Raw genomic sequence first — 18,868 nt, forward strand, 5'->3', positions numbered from 1 at the left:
CTGAATAATGTTTGTGTATTTTAATCTACAGTTTATATCTTAGAGCTACTCAACTTTTATTTGCTTTAAAACTTTCTTACATGTTCTTGTTTTCAATATGAAATTCAATTTTATCCTGCTCCAGACTAAATAGTGATCACTTCCAATTTCAAATCCTCTGTACTATCTGGTGTCCTGCACCAGGGAGAAAACATCACTATCAACAAGAACACAGTCAATGAGACTTTTCTTATTCCTTGCTTCTTCTCTCCATGTAAATTTGTGCATATTTTTATGAACATTGTGTTCATTTGGAACATTGTGTTAGTAATGACCAGTCCATGTCCTGAGGAGAAATCCAACAAATATTTGCCATTATTATTAGCTTTGCTCTTTTCTCCAAATTATTTTTGTATGTCTGACAATCATTTCCTACTCTGCTATTTAGATCCCCAACAAGGACCAACTTTTCCTTTTCATTGTGTCAGTTGCTTTCTCTAAAGCCTCAAAAATTTCCTCAACTTCTACCTTAGCAGAACTTTCTGTGGGACCATAGGCTCAAATAAGTCTCATTATCCAATTTCATTCTGATATTTGCCCACATCGCTCTACTTGATATTGCTTGCCATTCAAGAAAATTAGCCTTGTATTTTTTGTTGAATACTATAGCTACACCTTCTTTTCCTTGATTGTCATTGCTTGAATATAACCTTTTGTATTTATTGCTCAGAAAAATGTTACCAGATTTTGTCTTTTTAGTTTGAGTTAACCCTATTATGTTGGTCTGGTACTTATCCAATTCCTCAGCTAGCTCCATTTCTTTGCCATTCAGCCTTCTTATGTTGATAGTACTGATCTTGAACTCTGGTGACGAGTTCGGGTGTCTTTTAGAATTTGTTCTTCCAGTAGCACACTTTTCGCTATTTGCCCTAGTTCTTTGGCAAAAACAACAGGAGCCATGTTTAACTGGGCGACATCCCAGCCGGCATGAAATTCTGTCATGTTGTGTCGTCATTTTTATATTTTGGTTTAAGCCAATAAGAATACAATTTGTTTGGCTAAATCCCAAATTGCCAGCCCATCCTCATTCGTTCAGTATCCAGGTAGATACCTAACAGGGTGTACCATGAAAAGGTGAGGATTGGACATCAGGTCTGAAGCCCTAGTCGGTTCTATGCATTCCTTTAAAGGTGATGTGGAGGTCTCCTCTCAGTCATAGAGCTTTGACCCTTAAGCACCCCAAGATAGAAATATAAGATCTGATAATGTTGGAGTCTTGACAGGTAGCAGACTGATTTGGATAGGAAAATTGTAGATAGGAAGTTAGTAATGATGTAAATTTTTCATGTTGTGCTATCATATGATGAAAAACAGTAAATGAGTAGAATGGGTTTCCAGAGGCAATTATGGATGCTGTGTTAGTGATCAACTTTAAGGAGAGGTATAACTGTATCAGTGATGTTATTTTTGCCTCCCATGATGAGTCTTTGGACTCCGTGGAGATACCTGCATAATAATAATTCTCTTATTATATAACTAAATTATACTAAAGATTCTCCATCCCATAGTCCAAACTCTTTTAATCCAGCACATAATAATTACTGAAGTTACTACTGTAATTCATAATAATCACTATATTAGTAAACAAAAACCTTAAAAGAATGAACATTTATATGAATTTGTGCATTGAAAATTTCAATCATATTAACATTAACTTACCTGCTAGATATTTAACAGGAAAATGAGGAACAATATGTACAACAATAACAGCACACAGCATTCCCATCACAAGCTTTGCTATCACAGCAGCCTAAAATAGAGAAATTATGACAAATGATATCATTTATATTATAATGTTAACAACATTATATATATTTATAATTCATTAATGGCAAAAACAAGCAGTTCACAGGACAGATCTGTTCCTCAGTGCAATCCCATTTGGCTATTTCTGAAAAACCAATGTATTTTATATTACTATTCTTCTTATTCAAAAATTGCTATTGATTAGGGGACTAACTGATTGTGTCTACTTTCAGCATATTTATCTACTAAAGATCTTGCAACCTCTCATGTGTGGGAGTGACATTAAAAAAATTGTGTTCCTCAACACCGCAAGGTAAAAGAGGGAAAAAAGGAAGATGAGATGAAATGTCTTATAAAAAATAATATTTTGTTCAATACAGTCAATTCTCACTACAGCAAACTTTTAGGGAACACAGGAATAATTTGTTATATGGAAGAATTTGATATAGTGAATTTTCTTCATTGCACCAGTGGATCATCTGAGCTCTTATTTTTGCAATTTTTTAGCATGCAAATTTCTTATAGCAGTTTCCTATGAGTGTCAACTGTAAATATCATTATGGGGAACCAGTATTTAAAACGTTTCAAAACTTAATTTTTTCCTTTGCTTTATAGAATATGCATTAAAAAAAAAAAAAAAAAGATGCATTGCAGGAAAATATAAATAACTTGTAATAAAGATCCAGTAAATGAAAACATGACATACGAGGATGGTCTGAAAAGTTCCTGGCCTTGACCATAGATGGCAACACTATCGGCAAGATTTTATTTTTCTAAGTTGGTACATCTGTCATAAGTATCCATGTGAAATTGCAAGTCATTCTATCACGTAGTTTGTTTTATACAGCTGTCTGAAGCAAAACTGTTGTTTGTATCCCTTGAAATGAATAAAATTGAGTATCGTGCAGTTATAAAATTCAAATTCATTCGCCAAAAGAAATTTATTCAAAGTTCATAAAAGTTTACGAGCACTCTTCTCCTTTGTTTTTGACAATTATGAAATGGGCTGTCGAGTTTAAACATGTGGCCGTACCAGCTTTGAAGATGATTCACGTGAAGGACATCCAAAAGGGTGTAACAACACCGAAATGATTGATCAAGTGCACGATGTGGTATTGGATGACCGGCAAGTTAAAGTGCGTGAAATTGCTGAGATTATAAGCATTTCAAATGAAAAAGCTTTGCGTGCAAGATGGTTGCTGCGCTTGCTCACAGCAGATCAAAAACGCACTCGCATGAAAATCTCTGAACAGTGCTTTGAGTGGTTTAACAAGAATAAAACTGATTTTGTGTGTCAATTTATTACTATGGATGAGATTTGGATTCACCATTACACATCAGAATCCAAACAGCAGTCAAAACAGTGGATAGAAGTTGGTTGTTCAGCATCAAAGAAGACAAAGTCAGTTCCATCAACAGGAAAGGTCATGGCATCGGTGTTTTGCGATGCTAAAGGCATTTTTTTTATTAATTATCTTGAAAAGGATAAAACACTAACTGGGGAATATTATTCCAATGTTTAAACCAGACTAGATGAAAAAATTCATGAGAAAATACCCAGTTTCCAGAAGAAAAAAATCATCTTTGATCAGGACAATGCACCTGCCCACAAAGGTGTTTTGGCAATGGGAAAATTAAGGGATCTGCACTATGAATTGTTGGAACATCCACCATATTCCCTAGATTTGGCTCCCTCTGACTTCTATCTCTTTCCAAAACTAAAACTCTTAATTGCTGGTCAGAGTTTTTCTTCGAATCAAGAGGTGATTGCAGCTATAGAAGGGTATTTCACAGATCTTACTAAGAACCACTACAGGAATGGGATAATGGTGCTGGAGCATCGCTGAAATAAATGTATTAGTCTTAAGGGAGATTATGTTGAAAAATAAAAATAATTTTGAAATTATAAATTCGTTTTTTCATTGTTAGGCCGAGAACTTTTCAGACCTCCCTTTTATAGTCTTTGTAGCAATGCATAAGAACCACAGGAATAGTCTGATATAGTGAATTTCTTTCAGGATAGAAATGAGCATAGAAGGCTGGGTCTTTTTTTTAATAATCTGTTATAGTGAGTGAGTTTGGTATAGCTATGTTTGCAATAGCAAGTGATGACTGTACGTTTTAAAAATTAGCAATTTCGGCTATTTTATTTATTTATTTTATTTTTTGAACTGACATAGTATTCTGTACTTCCCTTGAGGTACATCTAGTAAATGATGATGATTTTTTTTTATTATATACACTATTTTCTTTTATTATACAATCCAAAAAAGTATGTTCCCTTGCTCTTTTTCTTTTCACATTTGAAACACTAACAGTATACCTAAATAAATATATCACTGTGGTTAAAATAAAAAACAAACCATCCTCAAAAATCTCTTCCCCCAATTAAAAACTAAAAAAAAAAAAAAAAACCTTACAAACATTTTTTTTTTTTCATATTCACTTCACCAACATTCGTGTATAAACACCAACCTAAATTATGTGCACCATCACTTGCAAGCATCCAAATCTGATCTGTTTTTGACTGAACCCTAAATTGATGCCACTATGACTATAGCCCATCTTAACCGTCCAAACTATAAGATTCCTACCAACACAAGAGTATAACTGTGCTTTTGTGTGATCCAATGTTCCTTGCCAAAGGATGGATGCCTAATCTTGAACCCTTTAGACGTTCTGTGACTTAAAATTTCCTTGCCTTATTATGTATTATTCAGACCTCTTTTGATTTCTTATCATTAAACTTGACAGTAAATTTATCTTCTTTGGTGACTTTAATGTTAATAATTCCAACTGCCAATTCCAGTGACCAAGCAGGAAGTGAAGCTGAGGTTTGCTGCAAGCAAGTTGTTTATCTCCCAACCAGAATTCCTGACAATCTTCTCAACTCACTCAGCACTCTGGATCTTTTCTAAAGCAGTTATTCTTTCAGATACATTGTTGAGGTGACTATTCTTAAGTAACTTCTCATCCAAATTTCATCTTTAATGGAACACTCTCCCTTCAGCCATTTACAATCTTGTGTTCTTTGACAATACAACTATACAAGGTGGAAAAAAAAAACATTTTTGCTCCTCCTTTCTGCAATTATACTACTGTTTCCATTCTCCAGATCTGGGTATTTGTTGTGATCTTGTTACAGAAATGATTCATGTTGAAATTAGGAGCTTTATTCCTTTCTCTGTTCAAAATTTCCACCTAATATTCAAGCCATGGTTTTCCAAAAAAAAAAGTGTGACAGGATGGTCCGAAATAAAAACTTTATGTGGCTTGAGGCAAAAACTCCAGCTTCATTCACAGCCTATGCTGAAACCCATGGTACTTGCAAAACATTATTTACAAGGCTAAGTCTAACTTTGAAAGGGATAAATATAGACTCATTGACTTTCCAACATAATTTTTCTCATTCAGCTCTTGCATATATGACCAAGGCAAACTACCTTCATCTTTATCTGAAACACTGCATCGCATGCCTTAGATTATAATTATTACAGTCTACTCCAAGGAGTCCTTAGACTCATCAAGAGAAGCCCTAAACATCATATCAAAAACTATCCAGCATTTGTGCTGGATAGTTTTTGATATGATACTTTCATACTTTGCTTTGAACTCATTCTTTAAAATCATACTTTGCTTTGAACTCATTCACAGTCATGGCACCCAAAACAGACTCTGGCAACCCATTCCAGTCATTTACTACTCTCCAAGCAAAAAACCTGGTTCTAACACTCTCACTAACTACACACTTACTCAGTTTCCATTGATTGCCTCTAGTTCTCCCACCACCAGACCTGTTCTGAAAAATTTCCTCTGAATTAATCTTGTAAAGATTAAAAGATATTAGAAGAATTTTTAACAATCTGTATCCTGGATACCAATAAAAGGCTTCAGGTTCTGATAGTATCCTGCAAATTGTACTCCTCAACTGGCACCTGTCCTTTATCATCTCTGCACTATATTATACTGTTATGTACCCACTTTCCTTATAATTCTTCTTACTTTGCTTATATTATTTACTTCATGTCTATATCGTTATTAATTCCTTAATTCAACACTTTCAGTTAGAATCTTAATTATACTTCATTAACTCTTTATTTTATAGAGTCTCAACATTTACTTTGGGCCATTAACAACTTTAAGGATATTGCACGTGGGCAGAAGACAAAGAGATTTCCAATGGACAATGGGAATTCCTTTGTTTCTTTGCTGGTGCTGGTTCTATCTTCGGATTCAGGGAAAATTTCTATTATACTGCACCACCCTGAATCCTAGATTTTTGAACAAAGAAAATCAAAGAACCAGAACTAAGCATAGCATACTATCTTTAATTTCTTGAACTACATGAAGGAGTTCAAGCATCATCTATCTCTAACTTAGTTTGCAGTCGTAGCCTCCCTCTATAAATTACCTCCCGCGTGGTTTGATTATTTGTGAGCGGTGCAATAGAAAATTAAATCAGGCAAGTCAACTATTGAATCTAAAGAAAACATTTAATTACACTCTAGTAAGATTACATATCATAAATAAACTTTGGCACATGCTTGCTTCAATATCAATCTCAATGAAAAACATAATTATCTAACCCTTCTTACTCTTCCTTAGCATGTATAAGTATCAGTTCAGTTAAAACATTCTATCAAAGGTAAATCATGAGCTTAAACTCCAGAATACTAAAGGTTATTCATTCATTGACATTAAAATCAACCCTAATTTCTTTATTCATGCCTCAGAGTTACACTGCCCTCTTAAACTATATCTCTAAAGTCCTTGCATAAAATTCACAACCTTCTAAGCTTAATGTCCAACTAATAATCACAGTCTTTCTTCTTTTATACATTCACTAAACAGATTAAAGTTTCTACCTTACCAATTGCTGGGGAACTATTAGAACATCACACATATCACGATATAACATTACCTCCAGGTCCACTTTCCATTCTGCTTGGTCAGCATTACCCCACTGAATGGTCCGGACTGGATATATCTCCGGTGACGAAGGCAGGTGCTCGCCGTTCACTGGTCATCTGCCTCAGCATGGCTTAGCTATCTCTATGTTAATCAGGAACTCAGCTCTGATGGACAATTCCTTAGCTGGCGATCTCCCAAGGACTCCTCGGCATTCTCCCATGCTTTCTGCTTCGATGATCCTTCCAAGGAACGGGGACGAACATCGGCAAGCGAAGAGGACAACAAAAAAAAGCCCTGAGCTGGCGCTGCTTCGCTTTTTAAATCCCGCACCCAACACTTCCTTACTACGTCATTAAATTTCTCCCTCTTTGCTCACGTCTTACATCTCCCAGCACCTAGTGCCATAATCTCCCCTAGCATGGTCTTCGGTGGTGGTGGTGGTGGGGGACCGCGTGCTCTCCTTCCACCGTGCACGTGTACTTGGCGTACGTGTTTTGCTCCTGGCTATCAGTACATAATCCGATTAGCCTTCTCTCAGCAAAATACAAGTATTTATACAAATTTAGCAAAGTTTAACCAATGGACTATTTATAGTAAATGAATTACAACACGATGTGTAGACAAATATATTCTTAGTTATTGATGTTTCTGGTAATCTACAAGTAACTTTATCCATCTGATATATCAATATATGCCAAAATGTATGCCTTTCATTGTTTCTGAAAGAAAACAATCTGAAAGAATGTTTATTCCTGTCATTGTAAACAGAATTTAGCTTGATGTAATTTTTATTATTTTATTTATTTATTTATTTTTTAATTTTTTTTTTCACTAGAGGTCATGCCAGTAGAATAACATGTGATCAAATCATTGTTTCTTTAGCTTACAGTTAATAATGTTACTCGCTTGTCTTGTATATTGATGATGATGATCTTGATGTGAAGATCGAAACGTCAGGATAATAAAAAAGTTTTTTTTAACATGGTTGTAAATTCCATAAATTTTTAAAATGAATGCTGATCACAGTGTAACTCTAAAAGAAAAGAATAAGTCTATATTATTATTCAAACCAACCCTAATTTCATTAATATACAAATCAAACAACAGTGGATCAAGTAGAGAGCCCTGTGGTATCCTAGTGCCAAGTCTGAGAGAAGCAGAGTGACCAGTACACTCTGATACCTGTTAGTTAGCCACTCTTCAACTACACCAAATATACTGATTAGTCTATAAATATTTGCTTCTCTCATAGACCTTCTCTTGTCATCCAAAAGCCCTATTCCAGAGACCAAACATCAAACTTTTTCAAGCCACTTCTGGCCTCCAATAAGTAAGGTGGTGGTATCACAGTGATACCACCACCTTACTTATTGGAGGCAATGAAATTCATCTCCCACCTAAAGATAATCACGAACATCCAAGCCCACAGCGGAATGTAGTGAACTTAAAACCTGACCTCCTTGCCATTCTCCAGGTAAGAACAATCTTGTGGTACCAAAACACACAGTATTTTGTCTTATTTCTAACAAAAAACACCATCCTTCATTTTTCCTTACTTTTGATAATATTCAGATCCCCTGACAAGATCAGGTTTCTCTTTTTGAGCTGATTTGGTGTTCTTATTCCATATCCACATCAACTTAGAATACTATTCTATCATTTGAGTAGTAGACCAAAATCTTCTCTAAACATCATTAATTCTATCCAGAAGGACAATTTAGTCAGTGATAACCACTCTTTCTCTCACAGACTAACTACAATCATTTTGTCACAGACATTCTGTTCCTACCTTATGTTGTTCATATAGGTATATTCAATTTGCTGAACTGGCTTCAATCATTCTCCACTTTCTTCCGAGACTAAAAACAAGCAGCTGCTGGTAATCCATTCATCGTTCAGTTTCAAATGCAGTGAATTTACTTTCATCGTCTTCTTTCATTTCATCTACCTCTCTTCTCTGAAATAGTTTCCCTCATATACTTTCTTTTTAACTACATGTCCACATATCAATCAATGTCTTCTTCTTCTTCTTCAGAGTTTGTCACTGAGACTCTAAGGTTTTTGTTCTTGTTTCAGCTAGGGGAGGTATGATTCAGCTTGGGAGGTATGTGATGAAGTTGTCTGCAAGTATAGAAAAATGAGAACCCATTTTTATATACTGTGTATACAAGAAGTTAAAGAAATAGTCCAGGTCAAGAAGAAGAAGAAGAAAGCATACCAAAAGTTCCTTGCAAATAAGTCAGCAGATGCCCTAAAATAATATAGAGAAAAATGTAAGAGACCTAAGCTGTGTAAAAGTAGTTAAACAAAAGTCATGGAAAACTGGTAAGAATACAGAAAATAAATATCAGGAAGGTGGCAAAATGGAGGAAAGATTACTGTAAAAGGAATCAAAGATGATAAAGGTGACATGAAGTATTTACTCCAGACATCTAGGATATCCTTATTCCTAGATGTCTCGAGACTGTTAAATGAAACAAGCAGTGAACGAACCATACTAGAAAATTTTCAAGAGGAATCCAAAGAGGAGTACATATCAATACTTGAGGTAGAAAAAGCCATAAAAAATTTAAAATGGGGAAAGGCAGCGAGATTAGAGCTTTGCAATGGCTACAATGCATAATTCAGAGGACCTGGTAAGAAGGTCAAATTCCAGATGATAGGAGTAGAGTTCTCATAGTTCCCATCTATAAAAAAAGGGAATAAATCTGAAGGTGGGAATTACACATTTCTCTACTAAGTGTTCTAGGTAAGATTTATATAAAAGTATACTTAAAAAGAGGTTGAGAAAGATTGTGGAAGAGAAACTTGAAAAAGAACAAGCTGGGTTCAGGTCAAATAGAGGCTGAAAGATCAGATTTTCACTTTATGACAAATAGTAGTTGAGAAATCCTGGGAATATGACATGGATCTACTTTAGTTTTGTAGATCTGGAAAAGCCATATGACAAGGTTCCCAGAGAAAAAGCTTTTCAAAATATTACAATTAGATGGGGTAAATGTAACATTATATAGAGCAATACATAGTCTATATTTAAGTTGTCAGTTAGAATCGAAGGAAAACAGCAAGATGGTTTGATATAAAATCAAGTATGCACATTATCTCCACTCTTATCCAATCATCTATATGGATCACTTTATGAAAGAAAGTAGCATTAGACCTGATTACAATTGGACATGTCAAACTTAGTTCTTTGCTTTATGTAGATGATGTTGTACTCCTACAAAAATCTAATACAAGTCTCCACAATTCTCAACTAAATTGAATAACAGCTGTAACAAATTTGGCATGAAAATCAGCAATACAAAGATACCAATACTATGAAAGAAAGTGAAAGGAACAGGAACAAAGAACAAGTAAAATATTTCAGCTATTTAGGCAAAGTTTTTATAGAAGATGGCAAACTAAACCTAGCAGTATATAAGACAGTGTTCAAACCAGTTTTAAGTTGTGGATCTGAAAGCTGGGTTAGAAATAAAACAGTGGATCAAAAACTAGATATCGCAGATATGAGGGTTCTGAGAAAAATTAGGGGGTGAACCAATGGCAGAATCCTATTAAAAATGAAGATATTAGAAAGGAACTTAACATTTTTAGCATTTAAAAATGTGTCAGCAGAGTTAATCTAAGTTGGGCCACTTAAATAGAATAGGTAAGGAAAGGTTATTAAAACATGTATTTTATGCCAAGGTGGCAGGAAAGAGAACCAGAGGAAAACCAAGGTCTGTGGATTCAGTCAGAAGTGCTTTAGAAGCATAAAATGTTAGAAATGACAATATTGGAATGCTCACAATAGACTAATTTGGAGAAACATTGTTGACAAAAGATTAATAATAATGCAAACTTAATCATGTAGTGCTGTTATAGTACCCTGAACACCTCTTGAGAGTACATATCAGGAAATTGATAATGATGACGATCACATATCATTGCTATAAATTTTCCAACTTTTTACCTGTTTAGTTAATATAAAGGATTTTTTAATATAATCTGAAATAATTCATTTGTGTAGCACAACCACCAGAGATTTCATTTTAATAATTTATTTTTTAACACACACCAACCTCAATTTTTGGTGAAATGCAATTCGTGATCCAATCCAAACTTGACATCTAAAATTTCCTCAGATTTCATGTGAATTTACATTTGCCCTTTTTAATTTTCTTATTTTCTTCTTCTTCTTCTTATTATTATTATTCAGGCCTTCATGGAGTCAAGAGACTCATCCTTCCTAGGAAACACAAAGTCTATCATACCACTCCTTGAACTCATTGATCGTTCTTGCTCTCACCACTATCAGGCAATGCATTCCACGGTTCCACCACCCTCCATGCAAAGAAACCACCCCTCAACCTCTCGCTGACAGCTTTTAACCTTTAACCTTTATATCAATGTCATTGATATAAAGGTTAAACAATACTGGTCCCAGTACTGAGTCCTGTGGAATTCCACTTGTAACCTTCTGCCTCCTTGATATTGCCCCACCACACACAACTCTCTGATACCTATCAGACAGCTAATCCTGAATCCAGTTGACTAGTCCGAAATCTAAACCCATGTGCTGCAACTTAAGTATCAGCTTATTATGTGGTAACCTATGAAATGCCTTTGCAAAATCCAAAAAAAAAATGGCAGTATATGTCTTTCCTTCATCAACTGCTCTTGTCACTTGATTATAAAAGGCAATCATATTACTAAAGCAAGAGCTCCCCTTAACAAATCCACGTTGATTCTCACAGATAACATTACCCTCATCTGCCCAATGCTGTATATGGTCCCTCACTAATTTGTCCAAGATGTTAACAACTACTGATGACACACAAACTGGCCTATAATTAGACACTTCTGGTCTGCTACCACCCTTATGCAATGGCAATATCTTACCTTCCTTCCATTCCCTGGGTACCTTTCCCGTAGCCAGACTTTCATTGAAAAGCCAGGTCAACGGAGCTGTCAGTTCTTTAGCACATTGTCTCAAAACACGTGGTGAAATACCATCCAGTTCCACAGCTTTAATGACATCCAGAGTACAGGTAACCCTCATATAACACAGATGTTAGGTTCCATAGAAATGCCGCGTTATGAGAGACTCAGATCACATAAAAAAGTAGAGTTACGTTCCGAAATCTTTTTTTTCATCCAACAAAAAAATATTTTTATTTCATTCAGGTAATTCATGTAAGTTAAGAAAACATACAAACTATGAAACAAATACATAGTATAAAAGTATAAAAATTACAAATTGTACGTAAACTTCATTGCACAAATGCATAAATGTTTTAGTCAAAATAAAATAAAGTGTACATTTTAATCGCCACCACTGTCTACAAAAATAACATTTCATATATGTTCTTTATTTACGAGTGCCCAGACAATGTCATCACTTGAAATTTCTTGGACATCATTTGTATAATTCTCATTGCATACTTCAGCTGGTTTAGTTATCAAGAAGTCAGTAATAAGACCTTGCTTACCACTATGCTGCAATATTTTATTAAGTTCATATAGCATGGAGCTAAACAAATATCCAATTGTCTCGTGAATTTTCCAGAGTGCTCCATTGAGGGATCATTATCGGTAAAATAACTTCCTAACTTTCTTGCCAAGTCCAATCCTTCTACTAATTTCTTTAAACTGAATTCTTTAACGGATTCATCACAATCAGAATCTTTGGCAGAACTTTTCCCAGCATTTGGTTCAACATCATCTATTAATTGTACCAGTTCCTCCTCATTTAAATCTATTTCCTAATCAATTAATCTGGGCCATTGCCAGATTAGATCCCACCCTCAGGCAAACAATTAACTATCGCCCCTGATGGATTATAAGACAAAAATATAAGAAAATCTCCAATTGCTATTTTGTTTTTATTACAAGAGAAACATTAATGCAAAACGATTATATAATAATATTAATTAAATATTTGCTCTATGAGGATATCACACAATAAAACTGTTTACAAGCTCTTCTAAATTTAAATTATGAGCTATGTCCACCTCTATCAATATACGAGTTGCTAGACCAACCAATCTTTCTTGGGTCATTGCTGTTCACAAATAATTTTTGATCAGTTTAAGCTTGGAAAAACTTTTTTCCACACTTGCTACGCTAATAGGAATTGTTAGCATAGCAATGATGCCTACCACAATATGGCTGAACGAGCGCCCTTATTAAGCCGTGCCGTGAGACAGGCTGCCTCTATGCTACACCCTGTCGACAGTACTGCAATTAATTCACTAATTTCATTTTCACAAATATTGTAAAAGCTCTGTAAGTGGCCATTACTATAAAAATAATTTTTTTTAACTGGTAATTAACTTAAGGAATTTACAACATATAAAACGGATATTAATTAAAGGAAACTTTAATGAAAACCTTCAATATTTCGGCAATGTCACGTTGCCATCTTCAGGAACATACAAATAAGGTATGTGCACGCAGGCACTAACAAAGGCAAATGAGAAAGAAGGCAAGAAACTAATATTGTTCCTAAAGTCCTAATGGTACCCCCCCCCCCCCCTAGCAGGCTAATTGGGTTGTCTTGGCCGTTGGGCTGAAGTTTTCATGATGTAAGTCTCCCAAATTTGGGGCAGTCTCATGCACCCAAATGTTTGGCCAAAGTAAGACAATTTACAGGCTGCAAGGGACCTGGTATACACCAAGGTAGGTCTAGGGGAAGTGGTTGGTCTTTGATAGAGCAGAGGAGGGATGCCAACTTTTCATATGGTCTATAACAAGAAGTTAGGTCATATTTTTTGAGGATATTGGTTATTTTTTCAGAGGTGCCCCAGATGTAGCGGATGGTGATAGATTTAGTGTAATCTTTATTGCGAAGGGGAGGGGGGTTGTGGTTTACTGGTTTTAGTACTTTTTGGGGGTTGTAGCCATTGGCTAAGAAAGTGTTGAGGATGTGGTTTAGTTCAGTGGTTAGGGCATCATCATCTGAGAAGATTAATTTTGCCCTGTTATATAGTGTTTTAATAACCCCATATTGTTGTGGGGGGGGGGGGGAATTGCTTGTATGAGTGGGTTTTCTATAAACAGAGAAAACCCAAGATCCATTAGGTTGGCGAGTGATTAGAAAGGGGAGGGTGTTGTTTTCCTCTTTTTCCAAGGTGAACTGTACCCTGCGGTGTTGGTTGTTTAAGTGTATTAGGAAGGAGTGGAGTGTATCTGAGCCATGTGGCCAAATAGCAAACACATTGTCCATGTACAGAAGCCAAATAGTGGGTTTTTGTGGGGCAGAGTTAAGGCTTTTTCTTCAAAAGTCTCCATAAAGAAGTTGGCCAAGGGTGGGGAAAGTGGTGAACCCATGGATGTCCCCTCTATCTGTTTGTAGAATTTTCTTTGCCAAATGAAATAGCCTGAGTGCATTGTGAACTGAAATAGGGCTGAGATATCAGGCAGAAATTTGGCTTGGATGAACTCTAGGGTTTCCTTGAGTGGGACATTTGTGAATAGGGAGGAAAAGTCAAAACTGACCATTATGTCAGTGTGTTGGAGTGAGAGGTTTTCTATACCGGCTTTGAAGTGAGCTGAGTTTTTTATGTGTGATGGTGTGTTGCCAGTATAGTGCTTGAGCGTTTTGGCTAAATGTTTGGCTAATTTATATGTGGGGGAATCAATGCCATCCACTATGGGACGTAATGGCACATTTTGTTTTTGGAAGTCCATATAATCGGGGGGGGGGGGGGGGGTCTAGAGTTAAAAGGTTTTAGTTTGTTAGTAACTTCCACGGGCCAAGAAGTGACCTTCTTAAGGAGTCTGTGGAGAGTTCTAATCTGAGAACTGGTAAGATTATATTCAATAGGGAGGTAGGTAGTACGGTCTAATAATAAAGTCTTCAGCTTACTTGTATAGTCCTTTTGGTTGAGAACCACTGTGGCGTTTCCCTTATCCGCTTTGGTGATTACTATTTTTTTTTGTTTTTCTTCATTTCTAGTAGAGCTGCATATTCGTCTTTGGATAAATTGGTTTTTGGAGGTCTTGCTTTGGTGAGAACACCAGCTACATCCAGTTTGACATTGTTGGCGATATGGTTAGGAAGGTTGCAAATCCCACGTTCTATTTGGATCATTATTTCCTCGGCAGGTATTCTTTTAGGAACTAGGTCGAAATTGTGGCCACGTGAAATATTCAATTTTTTTTACATAAAAAAAAGCATTACATATTGTATGTAACTCACCAGAAAATAAAGTGCTCAGATTGAGATTAACCCACTTATGATTTTTAATGTGCTTTCCTGGCAGAAAACAAAGACAATTTTCAACAACAAACACTTTATACGGTAAACAATTGACGTACATGCATGGTAAAAGGGTATTTCCCGTTAATATAAATTCGTGACTTATAACTAAATACGCGACACTGGCAGACGCAAATTCAACGAAATATAAAATTAGATTTTTAAGTCTTGCGGTGAAATATATATGAAAAGATAAAGGATTACTACAATTTGTAGACCGTGTTATATCGGAACCGCGATGTATAAGCACCGTGTTGAACAAGGGTTACTACAATTTACAGAGCGCGTTATATAAAAACCTTGTTGTATAAATACCACGGTACATGAGGGTTACCTATACTTAGTATTTGGAACACACTCTCCTCTTGCACCTCTGAACCTCAAACCTGCCCTATCCCTATAGTATTAAAACATATTTCTCCAGGATGAAATACCCAACAATGTGTTCATTGAACAACTCCACTATGTCCTCTGCATCAGTCACGCTATTCCCATTTTTATCCCACAATGTCATTCTTCCACAATCATTTCTTCTCCTACTGGCCACATAGCTAAAAAATTCCCTAGGATTTTCTTTGGATCTTAATGCCAATCGCTTCTAATATTCCAGTTTTGCCTTCCTCACCATACTAGCTACTCTCTTGGCCTGAGTCTTATATTCTTCATGGATCTGCTCTCCACCTCTCTCCTTATATCTCTTCCATAATCTCTTTTTCACCTGCAGTTCCTGTTTGATATTGTTTGTCATCCACTTTACATCAAATTGTGTTCTCTTCTTCACTTGTGGAATATAGCTTACTATTGTTGCTAATGTGGTGTGAAGCAGGGTTCTGTTCTTGGACCACTACTTTTCAATTTGTTCATTAATGATATAGGAAAAAATCTGAGAGGAAGTGTTCATTTGTTTGCTGATGATGCAAAGTTGGGTAGACCAATAGTGAGTGCATAGGATGTCAAAATTTTGCAAGATGATTTGGATAGTTTGGAGGACTGGGCTAAGGAGAATGGATGTCAATTTAATGTGGCAAAGTGTAAGGTTATGCATTTTGGGGTGAAAAGATTAGCAGCAGTATATCACATTGGTGGAACCGTACTCCAGGAGATTGACGAGGCCAGGGATTTGGGAGTGTTGGTGGATAGGGAGTTGAAGTTTAGGGGGCACATCGCAAAAGTGGCAAAATCAGCTCATCAAATCACTTGGTTGCTGAAAATTACTTTAACAAGCAGAAACAAACAGGTTATTGTTCCTCTGTATTGAGCCTTGATAAGACTCCATCTAGACTACTGTGCCCAAATTTGGGTGCCAGGGTTTCTTCTTGATGGGGAGGAGGTGGAGGGGATCCAGAGACGAGATGAATGACCAAGATGATAGCAGGTCTATGGAACGAACCTTATGAGAACAGGTTGAAGATTTGTGGGTTGCAGAAATTGGTTGATAGGCGGAAAAGGGGTGATATGATTGAGACATTCAATTTACTGAAGAGTTTCTATAAGATTAATTCAGAAGATATTTTTGAGAATAGGACTGGTGGTGGGAGGACTAGGGGTCATACATGAAAGCTGGGCAAGAGTGTGGTTAGCAAGGGTGTTAGAGCTAGGTTTTTTACTTGGAGAGTGGTGAATGAGTGGAATAAGCTGCCAGAATCTGTTGTGAGTGCCATGACTACGAATGAGTACAAGGTGAGGTATGATAGATACTGTATGAATGTCAAATAGTTGTTCTTGACATGTTAGGGCCTCCCTCGATGAGTCTAAGGACTCCTTGGAGTTGCCTGTAATAATAATAATAATAATATTCCTTCACAATTTCCCAAGCACTAATGATATCTCGTCGTTCCAATTCCTTCCTCCATGGAACTTTTCCAAGGTTGATATCTAAGACTATTATAATCACCTGCCTTATAATTCCACATACGTTCCCTTTTCTTTGATACTCCTGCATGTCTATTCATCTTCCAAGTCAAAACTACATGGTCACTCTCTCCAACTGTGGGGAGAGAGAGATGTCATCTCAGTTATTATCAGCTCTTCTGATGCTACGACCAAATCCAAAACTCTCGAATCTCTTGTTCCCTCAATTACATGTTACCTAAGACACCTGTCCCTCAAGAATTCTAGAAATTCCATTCCCTTATTACTACATGTATTTTCCTCTTCCCAACTTATACTGCTGTTGTTAAAATCTCCCATAACAATCATTCTTTTTGCACTTGCCAAGCTCAACTGCCTAAACATCTCCTGCTCTCCATACTCTGTGCTCCTTGGCTTGTAGCAACACCCACTAAATATCCTGTCTTGCCCACCTCTACCTCACACTATATGCTTTCAAAACCATTAATGTCATTGCGTTCCAAAGCCTCCACTCTTAGAGGACATAAGTTATCACTTATCATAAGCTGTACTGCATCAATGCGTTTTCCCTTCCTATCCCGCCAAAAAATGCTGTACCATGCTACTTCTATTCCTGTTATTATATCATCTTCCGTCAACCACGTCTCAGAGATCCCAATAATCTTTGGCCAGGCTAATGCTATCAGTGTCACCAATTAATTTAATAGAATATAATAAAAAGTTACAAATATTGTAATCTTGTTCCTACTACTACATGTTTAAGAATATAAATTTAAATTGAATGTATATGAATGAATCAATGCACTTCACTATTAGGATTAGTGTTATTCTAATGAAACATTTTTCAGTTATCCCCTCTTCATATACCTGCATATGTTTACATTGTGCATTTATCTGCACTGATTATGAAGGATTAATGTCAAAAACAGGAATTAAACTAATGTTTTGCTTTGTCTTTTTTTTTTTTTTCATTCAAATTACAGTAATACCCCGACTTACGTGAATCCGGAGTTACACGGTTTCTTATATGTACGTATTCCCGTCACGCCTCACCACTAGTCGTATCTTTCCGTGCCGACCGCATTTTCCAGTGTCGCACATGCTGTGAACAAGCACTGACGTGTTTCGCGTGGTCTCCATTCATGCACGATTTTTATAGTCTACAAAATCACATAAAAAATAATAATGTCATCCAAAAGAAGCAAGTCTGATTCTTCTACAGCTAGCAAGAAAAGAAAAACATTGACTTTGGAAACAAAACTCAACATTATTAAGGATTTTGAAGAGGAATGAAAATTTGTGAGCCAGCAAAGAAGTTAGATCTACATGAATCCACAGTAAGAACAATCATGAAAGATAAAGAAAGAATTCTCGCTGCTGTGCCCAATCATTGAATTCAAGCATAATTCGTAAATGTCATGGGATTATTGGTGAGATGGAAACGATGCTTAAATTATGGTGTGATAATCAAGTGAGAGTAAAAAAACTGCCCAGTTGATCAAATGATGATATGTAGCCAAGCTGATTTTTGAGAGGCTAAAAGTAGAAGCCGGAGAAGCGGCCTAAGAAGAAAATTTTGTGGCCAGTAATAGTTGGTTCAACCGATTTAAAAATTGCTGTAACTGGCACAGCATCGCGGAGAGGCGGCAAGCGCTGATAAAGAGGCTTCATCTGCTTTTCCTGAGACACTTAAGGCTATCATCGAGGAAGGTAGATATAGCAGTCAAACCATATTTAATGTAGACGAGACCGGCTTGTTCTGGAAAAAGATGCCTAAGAGAACTTTCATCGCACTTGAAGAAAAAACGTTTCCTGGCTTTAAGGCTTCCAAAGACTGGTTGACAGTAATACTTGGTGGAAATGCAGCTGGTGATTGCAAGTTAAAACCTCTCTTAATTTAACACTCCGAAAATCCAAGAGCTCTGAAAAAAAAATCTAAAGCCGGCTTGCCAGTGATTTGGAAGTCAAATTCTAAAGCTTGGGTGACAGCTTCTATTTTTGAAGACTGGTTTGGTCACCACTTCATACCTGAAGTTGAATGTTATTGCCAGTTTAAAAAAATTCCGTTTAAAGTTA

General features: G+C 36.2%; 1 protein-coding gene across 4 annotated transcripts in view; it reads right to left on the bottom strand.

Annotated features, from left to right (window-relative positions):
* LOC150106921 (lysophospholipid acyltransferase 6-like) overlaps positions 1-18,868 on the bottom strand; it is a 219,177-nt gene that overhangs the window by 72,624 nt on the left and 127,685 nt on the right. For all 4 annotated transcript variants that reach the window (XM_090393380.1, XM_090393378.1, XM_090393381.1 and 1 more), the window contains one exon: positions 1,699-1,789. In XM_090393380.1, coding sequence (XP_090249506.1) covers positions 1,699-1,789 — 91 coding nt within the window. The remainder of the gene's footprint in view (positions 1-1,698; positions 1,790-18,868) is intronic.

This window comes from Typopeltis vanoorti, chromosome 5, assembly GCF_054136105.1.
Source record: "Typopeltis vanoorti isolate ZY-2024b chromosome 5, IOZ_Tvanoo_1.0, whole genome shotgun sequence".
Lineage (NCBI taxonomy): Eukaryota > Metazoa > Arthropoda > Arachnida > Uropygi > Thelyphonidae > Typopeltis > Typopeltis vanoorti.